Source organism: Polypterus senegalus, chromosome 12 (genome assembly GCF_016835505.1).
Source record: "Polypterus senegalus isolate Bchr_013 chromosome 12, ASM1683550v1, whole genome shotgun sequence".
NCBI classification, from domain to species: Eukaryota; Metazoa; Chordata; class Cladistia; order Polypteriformes; family Polypteridae; genus Polypterus; species Polypterus senegalus.
Window position 1 is genome coordinate 57,003,716 of NC_053165.1, and position 21,937 is coordinate 57,025,652.

General features: G+C 38.7%; 1 protein-coding gene across 1 annotated transcript in view; it reads left to right on the plus strand.

The window, feature by feature from the left end:
• Positions 1-607: 607 nt before the first annotated feature.
• The window catches only part of si:dkey-178e17.1 (tricarboxylate transport protein B, mitochondrial), a 36,778-nt gene continuing 15,448 nt past the window's right edge, over positions 608-21,937 (plus strand). The window contains exons 1-3 of the mRNA XM_039771531.1: positions 608-1,021; positions 14,307-14,414; positions 20,313-20,412. Coding sequence (XP_039627465.1) covers positions 910-1,021; positions 14,307-14,414; positions 20,313-20,412 — 320 coding nt within the window. The 5' untranslated portion in view covers positions 608-909. The remainder of the gene's footprint in view (positions 1,022-14,306; positions 14,415-20,312; positions 20,413-21,937) is intronic.

Consider the following 21,937-nt stretch of genomic DNA (forward strand, 5'->3'; position numbering starts at 1 on the left):
ATTTCTGAAAATTGTGAGATCTGCAAAATGCCCATAACTTGCTACATACTGTATAATACAGTCCTTTTTTAAGACTTCATTTTATGTATGAATGTGTTCTGAGACATAATGGCGTCCTGTCCAGGGACTGGTTCCTCCAGTGATAGGGCAATAAATCCCCTAAATGGGATTAAACCGTACACAAAGTGGACATTTATGAGACCCGCCGCCATAATCGTCTGTTGTAACTGTGCAATAAGTGTTATAAAACATGTATGCATAAATTGGAGAGGGAGAGTTTTCTTCCTATCTGAGTGACATTTAAAAGAAACTTTCATATTCCAAAGTTAAATGAGGCGTTTTCCCGGTAGGACTCTGACAGTAACCATGTGGCTCCGAGTGATTCTTCTCATCGCAGCAACTTCAGTACGTAGCTACCATTTGCATGCCATTCTCCTTTGGGTTTGCAGGCCTTCCCTTTTCTCCGTATACTTCTTTTCAATGTACCAGAGCTCGTTTCAATATCACAAGACTGTAAACGCTCACGAGGACCCTCTCAGAGAGAGGGGCGTGCCGTGACGACTCTTAGTAAGCCTCGCGGTGGCTGCGCGGAGGGGGCGGTGCCGCTCCTTTTTTCCCCCCGTTCCGCCTTAAATCGCAGCGGTGGTGTGTCTGTTTGTTAAGGATGTGACGCCACGTGCAGAGAAATGAAAGAGCTCCGCCTCAAAACGTAGACTCGCAAAGAGAGAAGGGGCACGGGTGCAGAGAAGTCAGCTGGCAAAAGGGCATAGTACTACCGGCATAAAGCGCCTCGTTTGTTCGTCCGCCTGCCTACCTACCAACCAACCAACCAGTGCCAGGCCTCTTCGCGGGTCCGCTTACAGACAGAGCTTTCTTGTCGTCCTCCTCTTCAGACTTGCTATTTCGGGCATGGCTTCGAACCGCACCTTTAGAAGCCCCTTCTACAGACCCCAGTGTTTGGCTGCGGCGGCTCCAGCGGGCAAAGCCAAACTAACTCACCCCGGTAAAGCTATTCTAGCAGGTAAGTTGTGCGGATCGGGGAGACATGCAACACTTGTTCAGATTTTCTGCATTCCTAAGGCGAACAAAACACAGAAAGCAACATGTTAGAAGTGTGAGCTTCGAGAGTGCGCACACGGGCATAAAAACGGAGGGTCGCTGAAGGGGCTCCTTGGTTTCTGTGATGACAAGGTGTCTCCCTGCGACTGCGCTCTGGGGTGTTGCGCTTTTCTTGGGACTGTCACATCGAGGTACTCCACCCGATGGGTGGTGGGCTTTCAATCTTATGAGATGCTCCAAAAACAAGACGGGCGACTAATGTCAAAAAAATAAAGCAAATAGCATGCGGGCTGATTACAATCACAGCTGAAAAAGTCTCCTCACCCATTTCAATTCTATCAGGCTCCGTATCTTCTGTAGCTTTCGATCGCTTGTGTCCTTGCTAGAGTGAAACCCAAACGGATGCCTTGTGACGTGGGAATTGATTTTGCTTGGTGGAAGTGTATGGCAGTTTTTAAATGGAGCGATTCAGGGCCCTCTGAAGTTAATTTCCACACGAGGTTATGAGGTAAGTTTTATGGTAATCTTGCCTGGCCCGAAGGTGTAGTAGAGGTACCACTCTTGCCTTTGGTTGTAAACTGTGGCCCTGCCACTATCAGCATTGCGCTTGAACGGGGCCCTGCGTGTGTATGCGGTTTCACCAAACCCTAAGATGACTTCAGTTTGCACCTGTTTGAGTTGTGTACGACCTGTGGTAGACTAGCATGCAACTGAACGTTTTACTCTGCTGTGTGATTTGACTGCGTGAAGAGCTTCAATACAATAGTAATAGGTGTGTTCACAAAATGGACAACAGCCAAGGGGGAGGAGTCTCCAGGCTCCCTTTTCCCATCGACACACACCTGGGTATTTTTTTTGTTATTCTTAACTGCTTGATTTAAAAAAAAAACTCACAAGGGAATATGATGTACTAGCTAGGAAGATTTGCCACTGCATCATCATGGGTAATGCCTGTACTCCACTTGTTTGAATTTGCATTTAACCAAAACTTGTTCTGAACATTTCCTTGTGGGTTACAGTCCTGCTACTGACACTGTGTGACCACGAAATGTAAATGATTGTATCTCATTTGTTGTAAGTTGCATAGGATACTGGTGTCAACCAAATAAGTAAATGTACATGTTGAGATCCAGTTCAGAGTTAGTGCTGCTATACACATAATATTTCCATTAAAGATTTTTTTTGATCATTTGTGTTTTCTGGAAATTCACATTTGTAAAGGGGTTTCTGGCAGGGTAATCACAATTCTGGATGGGGGGGAAATATAAAGCTGAGTAAATCAAAATTAATTTCTTGCCAAACAAATGTGAAGACTGTGAAAACAGTTCACTCTATTGGTGCCAATCTAATACTTTTTGCACATTTGGGCACCTGAATACATACATCAGAGTCCAATATACAGTAGAGGCTGCATAGCCAAGTCAGCCTCAAGCCTCAGTTCTCTTTTCCTTCCTTTTGTTCTTCTCCATATTAGACCTATGTCTGTGTTGTGTTGACCTGAGTGCCACAATTGTCTCAGGAGCCTGTTATCAGTTGTGATAATTATCTATAATTGATCATTATTTTAACTGCAGTGAGTGAGAAAGCTCATCTGTGGCTGGGGTGTTTGTTGCACAAAATGAACCCACACCATACCAGTATCTGCTTTGAAAACTCATGATTGAAATTCCCACGTTTCGTTGTGTTTGGGGAAATTGACAGAAATATAGAAAAAAGGCATTTAAGGTTAATGAGTTGGGGTGACACCACTTTCAGCCTGTCCATTTTTAATGAGGTAGGTTTTTAATAATAAAGATGCATCATGTTGCAATTAGTAATATACTGGTAATACTTGTACTAGTAGTAAATTGAGTGTTATTAATGTCATAATACCATTTTATTCATTTTAAGATATTATACAGTGATGTTCTGGGTAAATGCTTGTTTGATTGCAAATGCACTGAGAAAATGTATTTAGTAACTATAACTGTTGCATGAACTCTATTCTACATGTAGTAATTACTTCATTTTCTCTGTAATGAATTAAGGAGTACCAGTAGGAACTTTTTTTTTTTTTGGGTATCTTTAATATATCCACACTGGCTGTCTGTAGCAATACGTATAAAGTTCAAATCATTGATGCTTACCTACATAGCAGTCAATTGGGTCAGCACCTGCATATATGAAGACGCGTGAGGTCCTATGCTGCTCCTCACCCACTTGCGTTTGTTAGTGAACAGCATCTGTTGATGCCATGTCTGCATGACATCAAATCTCAGTCTGGATTCTCTTCATGTGCAGCTCCAAGATGGTGGTACAAGCTACCCACCTCTGCCCAAACTCCACCCCTCAGTGTGTTTAAAAAGCATTTGAGGACTCTTGTTTTTTGTGTTTCTATATAATTGATAATGGCTTGTAATTGCATTCTGGTTGGTTCAGATCTCTTCACTTGTGATGATCAATTTTGTAGCCTGGTCCTGTAACACTTGCTTCAAAACAGTCCCCCAGACAGATGTTTTTCGATCATGTTTTGACCTCTTTTTTTGTTAGTAGCTCTGGATAAGTGTCTGTTAAGCAAATAAATGTAAATATAAATTAAACAGATTACCAAGTGGCAAAAACCTGTAGTGTCCATCAAAGGACACCATTGTTGCTGTACCATCTAAGGCTGACTTTTAAAACATTGCTGTAATCAAGCATACACTCAAGATGTCGCACATTCATTTAGTGACACATGCATAACAAAAAGAACAGTGTCACTGAGATGAATATGGGATGTTTTATTTCTATGCATTTATATTTTTTAGTAGGGAAAAAAGAATAAACTAGTCCAAAGCATATACAGTTGTGACTGAATTCATCTTAAGCACTGTTAAGATGTAGTCTTATAAAAAATAACCCTGCAATTACGCAACCAAATGATAAGATTTCTCATCTTTTAAAATATTTTCAGGTCAGTGGTGTATAATTCTGTGTTGCATGTTGTGCTGCTTATGTGGGTTTTCAGTCTATTAGCTTGTATTTGGCTAACAGCCAGTCAGACTGGACTGTTGCAACACCCAAAAAACTCTGAACACATTAGCATGGGAGTAGTTTGTGTTGTGTACATGGAGGTAATTCGACAGGAATGGGCAGAAATGTTTTCAGGAGCAAGGTAACTGATTGATATGCCTTACAGGCAGGGGCCACAGACATGCAGCCAATGAAATACAAGTAATGCAGGTTGCAAATGAAGCTTGGACACAAAACTGCATATTTGTATCACAAAATCCTAACTGCCGCATAGCTGATAGCAGCCTACTTCATAGTAGTACTGCAGTGATTTTTGTTAGAAGCTGCCTATGAAGTTGCATTCCTGACAGCACTTGTATATGCAGAAATGATGATAGTTAACTGCTGATGGCATTAGTGTCTTTAGAAATATGTTGCAAAGGCACATTATGCAACTCTCCGCAAACACTTCATTTAGCTTCCAGGCTCCTGCTCTTTGGAACTCTCTTTCCTCATGTCTGGGCAGAGGACTTTGTCAGTATTAAAGTTCAGTTTGCAACTGGAAGCTCAGTTTCCCTTGTTTGCACTCTAGTTTGGCTGTATGTATTTATTTTCTTATGAAATCCTCTACTTATCAAATTAACTCCTACTCTGTAGTACAATTTGTGGTATTTAAGTGTGTAATCGGATAACTTCATGTTGCACTTTGTGTCTTCTTTCTGTCAGCTTTGTTCTTGTATGCTTTGTATGGTGCATTATCAAAGATTTCCTGAATGAGCTTATAGAATGTGGATTAAGAGCAATGGACATGCATGTGGTTCAATGGTGGTGAAGGGATGTACTTTTGTGCTTGTGAAGCCATGGAGGTATTCTGCAGAGATGTCGCATATAGTTTTGATGTGTTGCAGTGTGCTACATGAAGCCACTTAAGCTTTCATTTTCTCTCCGGTAGGTTGCCAGTGGATCTGCAGTGTTACAAACCAACTGGATATAATTTATTCTAGACATTTTTCTAGAAAAGAAGCCAGACTTAGTTATATATAACCGCATAAAAATTAGAAACACAGCACAACCTAACATATAATAAAACAAAGCAAGCAGTTTAAAATTAATTTTTTGTTTTCTGCATTTTAGTTTCAGCATAAGGATATACTGACTAAAATTTACTGATCATCAGTGGTCTGTCTTCACTAAAACTACATTGTTTTCCATCTACAGAGAGGCTAAAATTAGCCACATTTCATTGTGGATGGAAGCAGAGTTTTGTGCCCACAGAGAAATTCATCTCGCAGTGGTAGATGTAGGTGGTATTTAGATGACATCTTATTTCTTTTGGAGATATTTGTGTCAACTAATTTCCTTCCAGACAGGATAATTGTAAAAGTCTGTAATAAAGACTTCCCCTCTTGAATTTGCCTTTCCCCTAGCATTGGCACATTTTGTGTTATGTCCAGGGTTGGTTCCTTAATTTCACTAAATGCTGCTTGGATTGACTCCATTTCCCCCTGATATTGTAATATGAAAAGCAGGTTCAGAAAATCGAAAGGTGAGGCTATGTGTTTAAAATAGTGGTGGACTGGCACTAGCAATGAAATGACACTAAGTCACCTTGTGGGTTTTAAATCTCCTATGATGCCTCTGCCTAAAGAAAGTGACTAGCTATTTGTGTCCGAATGTACAGTCATCTACATTTCTGCAAAATGACAGATGCATCACCTGAAGGGAAGTTTGAAAGGCCTGCAAGATCTCACTTCATCAATTCAGTGGTGTAAAGTGGAGTGGATGTACAGTAGTAGAAAGGTAGTCTGCATTTTGTAAAAAGCATGCTTCCCTTGTATCACAGGGTTTAGAAGAAGCCTGCTTTTGTGTATGTCAGGCATCACTGCCTTAAGAACTGCCAGGAAAATGAAAATCTAAACCTAGGTTTAATTTTTTATATGTGGTGAAAAAGACATAATGTGCAGATATAAACAGTTTAGTAAATAACTACAGATGTCTGTGTCTTGCTTTTGCAGGTTTAAGTTGGGCTATGCCTGTTTAGTTCATTTATTTGTACATCCATCCTGTCTGGAGCCAAACCATTGTCAACTCTTTCTTTACTAAAAGCTGTAATGACAAAAGGACATTGAGTGGGTTTATATTATATATTCACTAAAACAAACAACCACTTTGCTTCCTGTTGTATTTTTATCTCAGAAACACACCTGGGTAGTAGTGTGCTGAGACAGGGATGTCTCCATGCAGTAGTCTTTGTTGATAAGGCTGAAGTGAGAAGTCAAGTAAAATTAAACCTTTTATTGACTAACTAAAAAAGATTACGATATGCAATCTTTCGAGGCAACTCGGGGCCCCTTCTTCAGACAAGATGTAATAATGGCATAATGGCTAACGCAGTACAACACCCTAGTACGTACTTGATAAGACTGAGACAGTGTTGGGGGTTCTTGGTTAGTTATGTTGAATCAAACATGTAATTAGTATCACTAGCCATCATTGCAAGTACAATAAACTACAACAGACCTGGCCACTCCTAGATTGTGTCATTTATAGCCCCTTTTCCCCTCATTTCAGTATTTCCAGCTAATTTTACAGCTGGACTGAGCAACTAACCCACCATTCCATCTTCACTGCCTATCAAATGGTGAGCTGTAAGGTAAGATCTTTTGGTCTGGGAATGCCTGCAGGTTTAGTTTTTTCTTTCCATCTGTTCATCTGCACTTATTCTCATACTCCTCTTTAGAGACTTAAAATATGATACTATATAAACTGCTCAAAAAAATTAAAGAAACACTTTGAAAACACATCAGATCTCAATGGGAAAAGAAATCCTCCTGGATATCTATACTGATATAGACTGGGTAATGTGTTAGGAACGAAAGGATGCCACATCGTTTGATGGAAATGAAAATGATCAACCTACAGAGCCCTGAATTCAAAGACGCCCCAAAAATCGGAGTGAAAAAATTATGTGGCAGGCTAGTCCATTTTGCCAAAATTTAATTGCAGCAACTCAAAATTGTACACAGCACTTTGTATGGTCCCTGTGTTCTTGTATACATGCCTGACAACATCGGTGCATGCTTCTAATGAGATGACAGATGGTGTTAGAACAATTAGAACAATTAGAACAATCTAGACGAGAACAGGCCATTCAGCCCAACAAAGCTCGCCAGTCCTATCCACTTGCTTCCTCCAAGAAAACATCAAGTCGAGTTTTGAAAGTCCCTAACGTCTTACTGTCTACCACACTACTTGGTAGCTTATTCCAAGTGTCTATCGTTCTTTGTGTAAAGAAAAACTTCCTAATGTTTGTGCGAAATTTACCCTTAACAAGTTTCCAACTGTGTCCCGTGTTCTTGATGAGCTCATTTTAAAATACAAGTCTCGATCCACTGTACTAATTCCCTTCATAATTTTAAACACTTCAATCATGTCACCTCTTAATCTTCTTTTGCTTAAACTGTAAAGGCCCAGCTCTTTTAATCTTTCCTCATAATTCAACCCCTGTAGACCTGGAATCAGCCTAGTCGCTCTTCTCTGGACCTTTTCTAGTGCTGCTATGTCCTTTTGTAGCCTGGAGACCAAAACTGCACACAGTACTCAAGATGAGGCCTCACCAGTGCATTATAAAGGTTGAGCATAACCTCCTTGGACTTGTACTCCACAGATCGTGCTATATAACCTAACATTCTGTTAGCCTTCTTAATGGCTTCTGAACACTGTTTGGAAGTTGATAGCTTGGAGTCCACTATGACTCCTAAATCCTTCTCATAAGGTGTACTCTCGATTTTTCGACCGCCCATTGTGTATTCAAACCTAATATTTTTACTTCCTATGTGTAATACTTTACATTTACTGACATTAAATTTCATCTGCCACAAATCTGCCCAAGCCTGTATGCTATCCAAGTCCTTCTGTAATGATATAACGGATTCCAAATTATCTGCTAATCCACCTATCTTGGTATCATCTGCAAACTTAACCAGCTTGTTACTTATATTCCTATCTAAATCATTTATATATATTAAAAATAGCAGCGGCCCTAGCACTGACCCCTGTGGAACACCACTCTTAACATCAGCCAGTTCTGATGAGGTTCCTCGCACCATCACCCTCTGCTTCCTGTGTCTGAGCCAATTCTGCACCCATCTAAAAACATCACCCTGAATTCCCACTTCTTTTAACTTGATGCCCAACCTCTCATGTGGCACCTTATCAAATGCTTTCTGAAAGTCCAGATAAATAATATCATAAGCTCCACTTTGATCGTATCCTTTTGTTGCCTCCTCATAGAATTCCAACATGTTAGTAAAACACGACCTCCCCCTTCTGAACCCATGCTGACTGTTCAGAATAACTCCTGTCCTTGTCATGTGTTGCTCAATCTTATCCTTAATAATTCCTTCCATTAATTTTCCTGTGATGCTTGTTAAGCTTACTGGCCTATAGTTGCTTGGATCTGCCCTGTCACCCTTTTTATATAATGGGATGATATTTGCCATTTTCCAGTCCTTTGGAATCTCTCCAGTGCACAGTGACTTCCTAAAAATATGTGTCAAGGGTTTATATATGTACTCACTAGCCTCCTTAAGAACACGAGGATAAATATTATCTGGGCCTGGTGATTTGTTTGATTTCATCTTATTTAATCTGAGCAGCACTTCTCCCTCTACAATTTCCAAATCCCTCAGTACCTCCTTAGTAGTTGTGTTTACCTCTGGCAGGTTATCCACTTGCTCACTTGTAAACACCTCAGAAAAATGTAAGTTTAGGGCATCTGCTATTTCATTGTCTGTATCTTTTAATTCCCCTTTACTATTCCTGATGAACTTGACCTCCTCCTTAACTGTTCTTTTACTACTAAAATACTGAAAGAATCTCTTGGGGTCTTCTTTCGCCTTATCTGCTATATTCCTCTCCAACTGTCTTTTAGCCTCTCTGATATCCTTCTTAATGGTTGCCCTCATGTTCTCATACGCTACGGTTCTCTTTGCAGTCATTAGTCTTATATGCCTTATACAGCAGTTTTTTCCTTTGCAACTTCTTTTTTAAATCTTTATTAATCCATCGTGGAGATTTTTTTAGTTTCCTATTACTTCCAAATTTAGGTATGTATCTGTCCTGCATTACATGTAAAACATTTTAAACCTGTTCCACTGCTCCTCGACTGTCTCCACATTTAAAAGCTTATCCCAGTCTATCCTACTTAGACTTTGTCGCATCTGCTCAAAATTAGCCCTACTAAAGTTCAACTTAACAATTTTAGTCTTTGCATCTGTACTCTTACAAAATACTGAGAATTGTATTACATTATGGTCACTTGACCCTAGTGGTTCAATCACCTCTACACCCTCAATTCTATCCTGATTATTACAGAATACTAAATCCAGATAGGCTTCACCCCTTGTTGGTGCTTTAACATGCTGTGTTAAAAACAGTGCGATTACTTCTAAAACTCCTGCTCTTGTGCTCCTCCATCTGTAAGGTTATCCCAGTTAATATTTGGATAATTAAAGTCCCCCATGACTATAATATCCCCCTGTAAACTTGCCTTTTGATATTACTAAAAGATGTGTGTTGAAATTACTGTCTGAATTGGGTGGTCTATAACACACTCCTAAAATGAGACCTTTTCCCTAATATTTTCCAGGCGAAGCCACATGTCCTCACTAAGATGGGGCTCATCATCCAACTGAAGATGACTTACATTTAATTCCTGTTTGGCATAAACAGCAACCCCACCTCCTTTTCTGTTCTGTCTATCCTTCCTAAAAAATGTGTATCCCTCTATGTTACACTCATCCCCATCTTTGTTATTTAGCCAGGTTTCCGTTATTGCTATAATATCATAATTGTGCTCTGCTACATACAACTCCAACTCACTTACCTTATTTTTGATACTTCTAGCATTAAGGCAAGCTATTTTTAATGTGTTAATCCTTCTATCTTTACGTGTTTGCTTAAAATTTACATTACTATGCATTTTTATTTCTACACCATTGTTTGTTCTTCCATGTATAGATCTAAATCTGGCCTGTCCTAAACTCCCTGCCCCCCCATTCCCTAGTTTAAACAATCCTCGACTAGCCTACACATACGCCTCCCCAATACATTGGTGCCCCTCCGGTTCAGATGTAACCCGTCACGGCGGAACAGGTCCCATCTGTTCCAAAAGGAGTCCCAATGCCCCATAAACCTATACCCTTCTACCCTGCACCAAGATTTGAGCCACGCGTTAAGCCTTCTAATCTCCTCAATCTTACCTGGACTGGCGCGTGGCACAGGCAGAACTTCGGAGAAGACTACCTTGTCAGTTCTGCTCCTCAGCTTGGTACCTAACTCTTTGAATTTGGATCGCAGAACTGACAGACTACCCTTATGTATGTCATTTGTTCCAACGTGGACAATGACAACTGGATCCACCCGCTCTGGCCAAGAGCCTATCCACCCTTCCAGGGAGGTCTCCCACCTGTGCTCCCGGAAGGCAACACACCGTACGAGACTCTCTCTCTCTGGAGCACACCTGCGCTTCAATCCCCCTAATGATTGAGTCCCCAACTATCACTACCTCTCTCTTTTTGGGAACTGGTTTTGAGGTGGCCCGTTGGGGCTCCTCAACCCTGCCTACCACCTCAGAATTATCAGAGTCACCGTCCAGCTCCGCCAGGACATGATAACGGTTAGACACTTCTAATTCTGGGGTTGATGCCCCCGGACAGTGTGCACCCTTTACCTTACGCCTTGCGACCGTGACCCACCTATTCCTACCTGTCTGGTCTGGAATCTCCTCCCGCGCCACCTTAGGGGTGCACACTATCTCTCTAAAGGACACCTGGGCCAAGTCCGCCAATTCTCTATTATTGTGTTGTGGGGGATCTCCTCCCAGATCTTGACCAGGGCATCACTGAGCTCCTGGACAGTCTGAGGTGCAACCTGGTGGCATTGGATGGACCAAAACATAATGTCCCAGAGGTGTTCTATTGGATTTAGGTCAGGAAAGTGTGGTGGCCAGTTAATGGTATTAATTCCTTCATCCTCCAGGAACTGCCTGCATACTCTCGCCACATGAGGCCAGGAATTGTCGTGCACCAGGAGCCACTGTACCAGAATAGGGTCTGACAATGGGTCCAAGGATTTCATCCTGATACCTAATGGCAGCCCAGGTGCCTTTGTCAAGCCTGTAGTGGTCTGTGTGACCCTCCATGGATATGCCTCCCCAGATAATCATTAACCCACCACCAAACTGCTCATGCTGAATGATGTTACAGGCAGCATAATGTTCTCCATGGCTTCTCCAGACCCTTTCACTTCTGTCACGTGCTCAGGGTGAACCTGCTCTCATCTGTAAAAAGCACCGGGTACCAGTGGTGCATCTGCCAATTCTGGTATTCTATGGCGAATGCCAATCGAGCTGCATGCTGCTGGGCAGTGAGCTCAGGGCCCATTAGAGGACATGGGGCCCTTGGGTCACCCTCATGAAGTCTTTCTGGTGGTTTGGTTAGAGACATTCACACCAGTGGCCTGCTGGAGGTCATTTTGTAGGGCTCTGGCAGTGCTCATCCTGTTCCTCCTTGCCCAAAGGAGCAGATACTGGTCCTGCTGATGGGTTATGGACCTTCTATGGCCCTCTCCAGCTCTCCTAGAGTAACTGCTTGTCTCCTAGAATCTCCTCCATGCCCTTGAGACTGTGCAGGGAGACACAGCAAACCTTCTGGCAATGACACATATTGATGTGCCATCCTGGAGAAGTTGGACTACCTGTGCAACCTCTGTAGGGTCCAGGTATCACCTCATGCTACCAGTAGTGACACGGACTGTAGCCAAATGCAAAACTAGTGAAGAAACAGTCAAAAAAGATGAGGAGGGAAAAATGTCAGTGGCCTCCAGCTGTTAAACCATTCCTGTTTTGGGGGTCATCTCATTGTTGCCCCTCTAGTGCATCTGTTGTTAATTTCATTAACACCACAGTAGCTGAAACTGATTAACAACCCCCTCTGCTACTTAACTGACCAGATTAATATCCCATAAGTTTCATTGACTTTATGCTATACTCTGATAAAAAAAGTGTTCCTTTAATTCTTTTGAGCAGTATATAAAGACTCTAATTTTCTACTAATTATATACATTATCAATGTTATGTAAGCTTGTATTGATATATCTTTTACTACTCATTATAATTCTTACCAAATTTATTTTGGTTTGCTTTCTGTGTAGCCATTTGACATTTTTTAAAGCACTTGGAGCAACATCCAGTGTATAAAAATTTTCTATAGATATAAATGTTTTTCTTGTTTTACACCTGATTCAGTTAGTTATCTTATTTTTAACAGAAGTAGGATCTGCCAAGAGGCATTGCTGTCTGCAGTTTAAACACCTACTGTAAGTGGAGAGAATGTGAACCAAGCCCCATGTCCGTATGGCCAGTGTGGAAGGGTCTTTGAAAGTAACAGTTTTGTGCAGAAAGCCCAATGCTGGTGATAAATGGTTGTTTTTAAAGACAAGAGCTGTAGTGGAGCTTCTAAATTGTTTTTTTTTTTTGCTTGCATTGTACCTGTCTTTTGTTTGATTGTTTTTCAATGTCTTATTAAAAATGCATGTTTTTAAGTATTTGATGACTTCAGTGTGTTGCACACTGGCATGTGATGTGAAGTGTGAGCATGTAATTGAATACTTCATGCTCAATTAACATTTTTCTGTTGGGTCTGTCGGAAACACACTGCCAGTTCCAAATCACCAAAAACTCCCGATGGTGTGTGTGTGTTTATTTTTATATATATATTTTTTTTAATAAGGGAGACAGATAAGGCAAGGCTGAAAAGCCCTCTTGTTGTTTTGTTTAATAAGGCAGGCTGCTAGCCTGAGCCTAAGTAGTAGTAGTTTTAGTATGGAATGTAAGATTCTTTTTTGTTCCTTCTTTTAGTTTTAGTCCAAGTGTAAAGTTCAAAGTGCAAAGAACTTGCCCACAGTGACCAACCCTCCCCTCCACCTTTTAACTGCAGTGACTCAGCAGTTGGTTAGAATTGTTCCAGGGGCGGCTCCAGCTTCTTGTATCTCTGCCAGCAATAACTTTACAGTTGCATCAGATCCCTTGTCAAACAGCCTGTCTGAGTCACTGAACAGGCCTGCTTGGGCACTTTATTTCATGGAAGAAGTAACAAATGCAGTAATTACTCAAACCTCTTATGTTTTAGAAATCTATGTGGAAGGTGTTCATGTGGGAGTGGTTTATAACAGTTGTGCATAGTTTTCTTTACCAGTGTATACCCAATCATTGTTGCAATACTGCTGTGCAATAAATAAGCCACGTGGAATGCACCCAGCCCACACCTGGAAGTAAAAGCAGTTAAAGGACCAAACCAAAATACTGACTGCAGCCCCCTTTCAACTTTAACCACTAGATTACAAAATACTGACATAGGTCTTTTTTTTTTTTTTTTTGCAAACTATCATTAAATCCAAGACTAAAAAGTCCTTCTGGGCAACCATCCTCTAGTGCTGTGTCACAATCAGGTTAGATATGTGCCACTGCATGGGTGGCACTTGACTGCATCAGGAGTATTTTCTAACATGTCAAGGCAATATTGACAAGTGAGACAAAATTACATAGTGCTAAAATTGTCTCATGAGTACCTGATAAAGTGTATGCATTCACTGAATTCCCATCCCCTTGTGTGTGCAGTCCTAAACCTGACGCACAAGGAACTTTTTATTTTTTCGGGGGGGTTAACAAACCTGTTTTTTTGCTTTTAATTTAGACAGAATGTAACTTCCCTAAAGCAACATTGTGCATTCACATTCTGCACAGTAAGGCAGGTTACACTCTTTAAGAGGACACACTGTGAAGCTGTAATTGACCTTGTCTAAGAGCGTTTTCCTTTGGGCTACCATTAACCAATCATAAGCTGTCTTGTAGTTAGCAGGACCCTTTCTGTCTAAAGTTGAAAGCATTTTTGTAAAAGGAAGAGTACAATTTCAGCATTTTCTAAGAGGTTCAATTTATTTATTTTTAGGTTTGTTTGATACTTGTTGTTGTCTGTATTGCTGTTGTGATTGCACACAAACTTGTATATATACCTTTCTTAATAATCATAAGAAAAACTAGTCTTGAAAAACTTTCTGAAGGCAGCAAACAGTCAATTATTTTTGATAGTTATATTTAAATTTTTTGAAAGTAAAAACAAATCCAGGAAAATAGCCTGAAGATTGTACTCCTTTTTTTTTTTTTCTCCCTGGTGTCCCATTTTAATTTATTTTTCATCTTGGTTCTGTTTTGTCAGGTGGTATTGCAGGAGGAATTGAGATCTGCATTACTTTTCCAACAGAATATGTGAAAACTCAACTTCAGCTGGATGAGAAGGCCAACCCTCCACGATATAAAGGCATTGGTAGGTATCGGTGCAATGAACAACTGTAGTCTTCTGTATAATGTTGGAGTTAAATTGAAACTCCTGGGTAATGCATTGGTTATTTTCACTTTTAAAAGTTTGCAGTGCAAAAAGTAGGACCGGCACTATATGCAGCAGAGTCTATCAAGAAATATTGCCTTGTTCTATAAGGCATCGGTTGGTTAATGGATGCTTTTTAAAATCCTGTGATTAATGACACAATCTGAAGCTTAGTCCACACTAATCCACTTTCATTTAAAATACATGCATTTGTCTACATTTTCACCTTTCAACCACATTGCCACATCATTTTCAACCCCTGAAAACAATGACTTTTTAAAAAAAACTTTTCAGAACCGTATTCTTCTAAAAATGTAGTGCGAGCATTTCAGTTTTCATGGGTGTAAACATGTTTTTTCCAAAGTGAAACTCTAATCACACTATGATTAGTTCATGTTTTTTTTCCTTGGCCCTTCCCCGATTTACATGCTGCTCATTACAATCGATTATTCCCTGACTGATCACTCTTCACAGAAGAAAAAACATTTTCCAACATAACTTGCATAAAAGAATTGCTTTCCAGTGTTTGTTGTGCTGTTTACCTGTATGCATCTAAATTGTGTTTTGTAAAATTTGAATGCTGCATACATGTGTAAGAAAAAATCACTTGCCAGTCACTACATTTGTGCAATAAAGCTTGTGGCCAGTGGTGTTATCGTTTTATAGTGAAGAATTCAGAGCCTGGTGAAATTCAAATTGTAAATAACTTGGTTAACTGCCTGTAAGCAATGTTTATTACTTGCATGTTATCTGTTCAGTAAGGATGAGCGCATTCCGCAGCAAAATTAATAACCAGGCGCTTAAAGTGTCTGGGTGTAGAATGCAAATGAGCTCGCAATAATACAGGACAGAGAGAGACAAAAACGCCATGCAGTAAAGCGAGAACATATATGCAAGGATAAACTTACTCAAATTTATTGAGTTAGTTTTAGAAATATCCTTCAGTACAAGATGAACTCTGATTGCTATAAACTGCTTTTAATAAATCATCTTACATGTGTTTTTTTTTTGTTGCTTTAACATTTGCTTTGTCTTTATTTAATGAGAAGATGATCGTCGCCAGTTCTGAAGACTGTTTCTTTCAACTGTAATCAGTGCATTAACATGAAAATTAGCTTTATCTCTTAAGATTTTCTTTTTCTGTTCTATGAATGTGCTATCAGAGTCCTGTATCTTATGATTGTTTTAAAAGTGAATAAAGCTGACAGGGAACTGATTATCATGGGGCTTTAAATTTTTTACTACAAAGTCCCTTCAAGTAGTTTTCTGCTGAGGCATGCATGCCCAATGTAGGCAAAGGTTGCCATCATTTGCATTTTCAGACATTTTTAGCATAGACCTGGAGAGCACCAGTCTTGGTAAATAAACAAATGATTAGAACGTCCTCTCTAAAATTGTACTGTCTTGCAGTGCAATTAGCAATCTCTTGGAAACTTTGAGAATGAATGCATTACTATGTGAAAACAAAAGGTAGATTAGATTATATTCACTGATTAATTAAACAAGATATTCCATCTAAATTGGGGTTAGTGATAAAACCCAGTTAACTAGGCATTGTTGAACTGTCTCTATAGCTACATCTACAGTACCATTTATATCTCCTCTTGTGAGGTTGTGGGGAGGCCAAAGCTATTCTGGCAGCATCCGGCACAAGTCGTGGATACAGCCTTGGACAGTGTGCCAGACCAACACAGGAATGTAGGCGAGTTAATAAGCTGAGTAGTGAATCAGATAATTTGTGAAAAATAAGTTCAGGAAATCTTTTTTTTTTTTTTTTTTTTAAATCCAGATCTCTTTTTCATTGCATTTTATAATTTTGTTTTGAATTTAGATAATGTTAGAAAATAATTGCCCCAAGTCAAAGCTGCTTACTAACATCTAGAATGAAGTTGCTTTCTTTAAACAACAAGCTTTACCTTAGCCAGTCAGTAGGGTTACGAACCTATAGGAGAGCCTTTGAGGTCCAACATGGACATACTGCTTTTTTTTTTTTTAAATACAAGAAAAAAGCAGTAGTAAAGGTCTTTTTCACAAGAGCTGCCAGCCCAGCTGAACCGACAGTGACTTGGCTGTCCAATGAAGCATGTTAGTCACTTGCACTCTCTCAGCCTAGTATCATTTTGAAACTTTATCCCTCTTCGGGTGAAATTTACAGTAAAACTGACCTGATTCGTTAGCAATAGCTGCACAGGGCAAATATTTTTATTGCTTATGCTGACTCAACTAAAGCACCTTGGCAAACAAATGACACCTGCTTGGAAAACTTAAATATATGTGTGCACACACACATGCTGAGCTCTGGGTTCTTGATTAAACTTTAAGGCTTCACAGACCACTAATCTGAAATGTATCATGCTGCTGTGTGTTTTTTTGTTTTGTTTTAAATCACCTTCTTCTAAATCATTCCCTCTTTCATGTTTGAACAGCCTCCTCCATTTTTGTCAGTTGTACACTTCCTCGCCTGATACTCTTTTTCTCCCTTAGATTACCCTTCACACAGTCTGTCTACTTACTCTTTTGTCGTCCTCTTCTCCTCCATCCCAAAACTTCCATATCCAAGATTTCCCAACTTTAACTGTACCTCAAATTCTCTAGTTCTTGATCTTAAGTTTTGTTATTACACAAATCTATCTCCACATCATAATTTCTGTAGCTTTCATTTTCCTTCCATGAAATGATTTAACTGCTCAGGTTTCTGATCCATACAACAATGCTGGTCTGACCACTGTTTCATCTACTTTACCTTTTACTCTTGTACTAATTCTATAATCACATAACACTGCAGTTTCCAACCTGAAGTATTAGTATAAGATCAAAAAATTCATTGCAAAAACAAGCATAAGCAAGTGTGTGTGGTAAATAGAAATTATTTCACCAGTAACCATTTTCTGTTCTGCAAAAAGAGACGGGGGTTTAATCCTGATTGTACTTTGCATTCATGCTGACAGTGCTGTAGAACAATAACAACCCTATTTGTGCAAAATAAGCAGTGGTGATCATTAGAGGTCAGGTGGACTATGGACCCTTGTACAAAGCTCCTGGAAGTCACAGGATCTGATTCAGGGTAAACATTATTTCTACCCCCACAAATAACCCCACTGCTACTCTGAGCTAAAAAACGTATGTAGTCAGTTTGTGCTTACTGTTTTCTGATTTCTATGGTTTCTTTGTATCCTTGCCAAAAAGCATTTTGAGCCCAGTAATTCATGAGTTTACTTGATTTACTTCTTAATAAAGTGTTCAGCAAACTGTTAATCTATAAAAATATATGATAATAACATAAATTAAAGCACTATTGCTTTTGCTCCACATAATAGATTTGGTCTAGAGAGATTTTCTCTTTGATGTAGCAGATACATTCCCATAAGGACGCTTTCATGTAGATAATTGAGAGTATAGGGTTTAATAGATTTAACTGTTCTAGCTAATGGGATTTTCAGTCACTATTTAGACCTCGCAAAATACAACTGATCTCTTATAGAACTTGAGTAACTGGGTTCTCTTGTCCGTAAACCTATTCTGTTTCCTTATTTGATGTATAATAATTAGCGAACATTTTAGTGAATGAATTGGGTCACTATGATGGCAGTGATGTACTTCATGCCCATTTCACACTGTCTGTTAATATTTAGCTTTACGTGTCCTATTAAAAGCAAATTTATGCACTGTCTTGAGATATGGAGTTTAAAAGGGTGAAGCGTTCAAGCAGATACAAATTTGAAATATGAAAGGTTTTTAGAAAAGAGGCCCTGGCACAAATTAACCGAGCCGTGTTATCAGGTCAGCACACTGGCAAGTGATCAGTACAGTAAGATTACGAATCAAAGCTAATTTTAATTTTTCTCTACCTCTATGTAAGGCGTAGGAAGGACAACACAGGAGAATAGCACAACCATAGTGCAAAAGAATGTATACAATCCTAGCTTTTCTTAAGGTCTAATAATAATAACCTGAATCCCTCTTTGATATTTCATGTACCCACTTAAACCTTTAACCATCATAAAGTTTATCTTTTAGTTATTTGTTGACTATAGTGTGTCTCACTAGACAATTTTTGCACAGTTATTGTCTCTAGATTCAGTGGGCTGTTTATTATCATGGAAAAATTCTCTAATCCCACAATCAGTGCTGAGCAAGAAAAACTTGGAACTGCTACATGATATTGTCTTTTGATTTCTCCTACTTTTCACCGACATACCCAAATATTTTTAACATTCAGTGGAACAGAAGCTGTTTTTGCCTAGCTTTGCTTGTGGTGCTCTTTATAAAGATAAAAGGCAGTTAAAGTGAGTTCACAAGTAAAGGAAATTCACCTGGAATTATTGTTCTATCCAATATAAGAGCTTATTGGCCTTTTTCCATAGCAAGTAGCATACCTTTACAGTAGGTGTCCAATGGTGCTTTTCTACTAACATGATTGATTAGTTATTTCCGTCATAAGCAAGAATACTGAAGAAGGCAATAGTTGTACATTCTCTACACCATGTGTTGGATATTTTGATACTTGCACATGGGGTAGAAATAAATCTATTTGCCTCTTGAGTATTTATTTTTTTTTATGCTGGGTTTTATTTATTCTGGACTTTCTTTTAAACTGTGGCAGTTTTTTTATAGACTTTTTTCTTTTTTTTTTCCCACTACAGATTTAAGTTTCAGAGTAATGTATAACACTTTCATCAGGGGGTGGCATGTTGGTACTGTGATAGTACTGCTGCCTCACTGTGTGGAGACTGGGGTTTGCATCCTGGGTCATCTCTGTGTGGAGTTTGCTTGTTCTCTCTGTGTCTGCGTGTGTTACCTCCTGGTACTCTGGTTTCCTCCCACAGTCCAAAGATATACAAATTAGGTGAACTGGTGATACTAAATTGGTCCTAGTGTGTGATTGAGATTTTGTGTGTGTGTTTGCCCTGCAATGGACTATCGAGGTTTGTTCCTCCCTTGTGTCCTGTGCTAGCTGGAATAGACTCGTACACCCCCTATGACCCAGTTCACGACTAAGCAGGTTAGAAAATGCCTGCCTGCCTGACTAAAACTAAAAAAAACATAGTACATAAACAAAACCATTTCAAACCAATATTTAAAGACTAAAAACAGCACTGGAAGAAACATGGTTATAGACCATGATGTCACCTAGGTGTCACTGAAAGAATTCTCGTTGGCACAAATTATGTGGATAAAACGGGAACCAAACAAGACACAGTTTCATGAATGTTTCCATGGACTTTCAGAACATGGTAGTGGAAATAAAACAAACCAAACTAAGCCTAATTCTGCCTGCACATCTTAAATATTTTTGTTTATTGTTTATTTTTGTTATAGTAATATTAGCATGTTGCCTTTTAGTTATGGGTCTTTCTTGTTTGAGTACTGCCATTTTTTGCATGGATGCATGGACGGTACTATGTTTTGTAGCGGTGACTACATTGGTAGCCATGTTATGTGTAATCTTCTGCCCATCCTTAGATTATGTCACTGTCTTCTCTTTAATTCAGTTCTTGAATATTCATTACACGTGGTCCCTGGTGCTAGTGGAGAAGAGGAACAATTCTACAATCTCTCAAAATTTTTCTATTGGCTACCATTTCCTCTTTTAGACACTATAAAAGATCCTTTACCCATCAGAGCTGTTACTGTGAAAGTTGGCCATGCATCCCAAAGTTCCTTTACAAAACATTTTTAAAAGCAAACTTGATTCACTAATTTAATGTATCTAAAATTATTTAATCACCTTGTAACTGAAAAGTATGCACTGTATTTGACCAACCTCTCCTGGTGCTTGGATTTAATTTTAATCAGAGATTTTTTTATTTACTTATTTATTTATTTTTTTTTTTGCAGCTGACTGTGTGAAACAGACTGTCAGCTCTCATGGAATCAAGGGTTTGTACCGGGGTCTCAGCTCACTGCTGTATGGATCCATACCCAAAGCTGCAGTTAGGTAGGTTGCACTGTGTCTTTACTGGGGACCATTGAGGGAGTACAACCCAATAATATACACCATGTATTACCATTTTCTTTTATTCTGCACTCAACTTGAGCAGCTGAATAAGTTTTATTTTCGCTTTACTTTTCACCTGTAAATATGTGTAAGTACAGAAATAAAGGATTAGTAACAAAGTTTCCAGAAAACTCCAATGTATGAGAATTTTCTCTCTGCCTCATTATTATTCAGTTGAAGGTTCTGCATGAGGACAGAACAGAATTGAAGTGTCTTAAAATATAAATCATAAACCTGTTCCACATACCTAATGAATTAAGAAGAAACAAATCAAGACGGTTAAGGAAAATGTCTTATAAAATTGTTATATTCTTAAAAACATTTTCTTTTAACTGAAGCTGCTTGTCCTTCAAAATCTACATCTTCTTAATATAAAGTAGAAATTGGGGGAGGTTATAAGAACAGAAAACCATGTTATGAAACTAAAATGTGTTCAGATTTTACTAATCGGGCAAAATGTTAAAAAGGCCAAATAACAGAAAGAGATTTATTCCATTTGTGTTAGACCAGTAAGAAGTGTAATGAACAATATTCTTGTGAGCCAAACCTTAAGAATATAGGCAGAGGGGTGTAGCATATTGTTAGTTGATGTAAAGTTATTTAAATAAATTGTATAGAGAACAAATTATGCAAATAAAAAATATTTAAATTAAATGCTCGAAGTAAGTTTGACTGAGGGCAATGGAGTATAGTAACGTATCCAGACAGATTAAATAATTACGTTTAAAAAATTTTGTATAAATATTCATGCAATTAAAGAATGTTTTTATTATAATTTATATTTTTTACACTCGCACACTTATGAAAAATTAATTTCTATTTAGTGTTTTATTTAAATCGAATTCCATTTCTCTTTAATTCTGACAAATTTTACATAAACCTTTTACTAAGTCTCAGAGGTTTAATATGATTTTTCCTGTCTAAACTTTAGCTCTTCATACATAATGGAATCTATTATTCACTTGTTTTCTGAACCTACTTATGTGAATACCCAGTCACGGGTAAGCTCGAGAAACAAATTATAACAACTATATTTTCTAATATAGTTAAACAACTATATTAGAAAAGAAAAACTATTTGTGGAAGTAAACCATGAAGTTTCCTAGATTATTATGAAGAATAAAACAAAAGAACAAGGACAACTGTGTAAACCTTGACTATTTGGTGAAATGCAGCAGCAGTAATTGATTTATGTAGTGGCTATTGTTCTCCCTCCATTAGCCAATAGCCAGACACTACCCTAACTATTTAATTCCTTCTGCTTTGTGAAATTACATGCTGTAATAATTGCTATACACAATAACAATTTTTTTGAGGGTATTCTGTTAATTAGTATAGAATCGGTAGTCTTAGCATATATGTGATGCTTTTATTGAAAGAATTTTTAGAGAGCAGCAATACATAAAACACCAGTTGAAAGGGACAATATTATGTCACTGTAAGCAAGCAGACCTTAATTAGATTA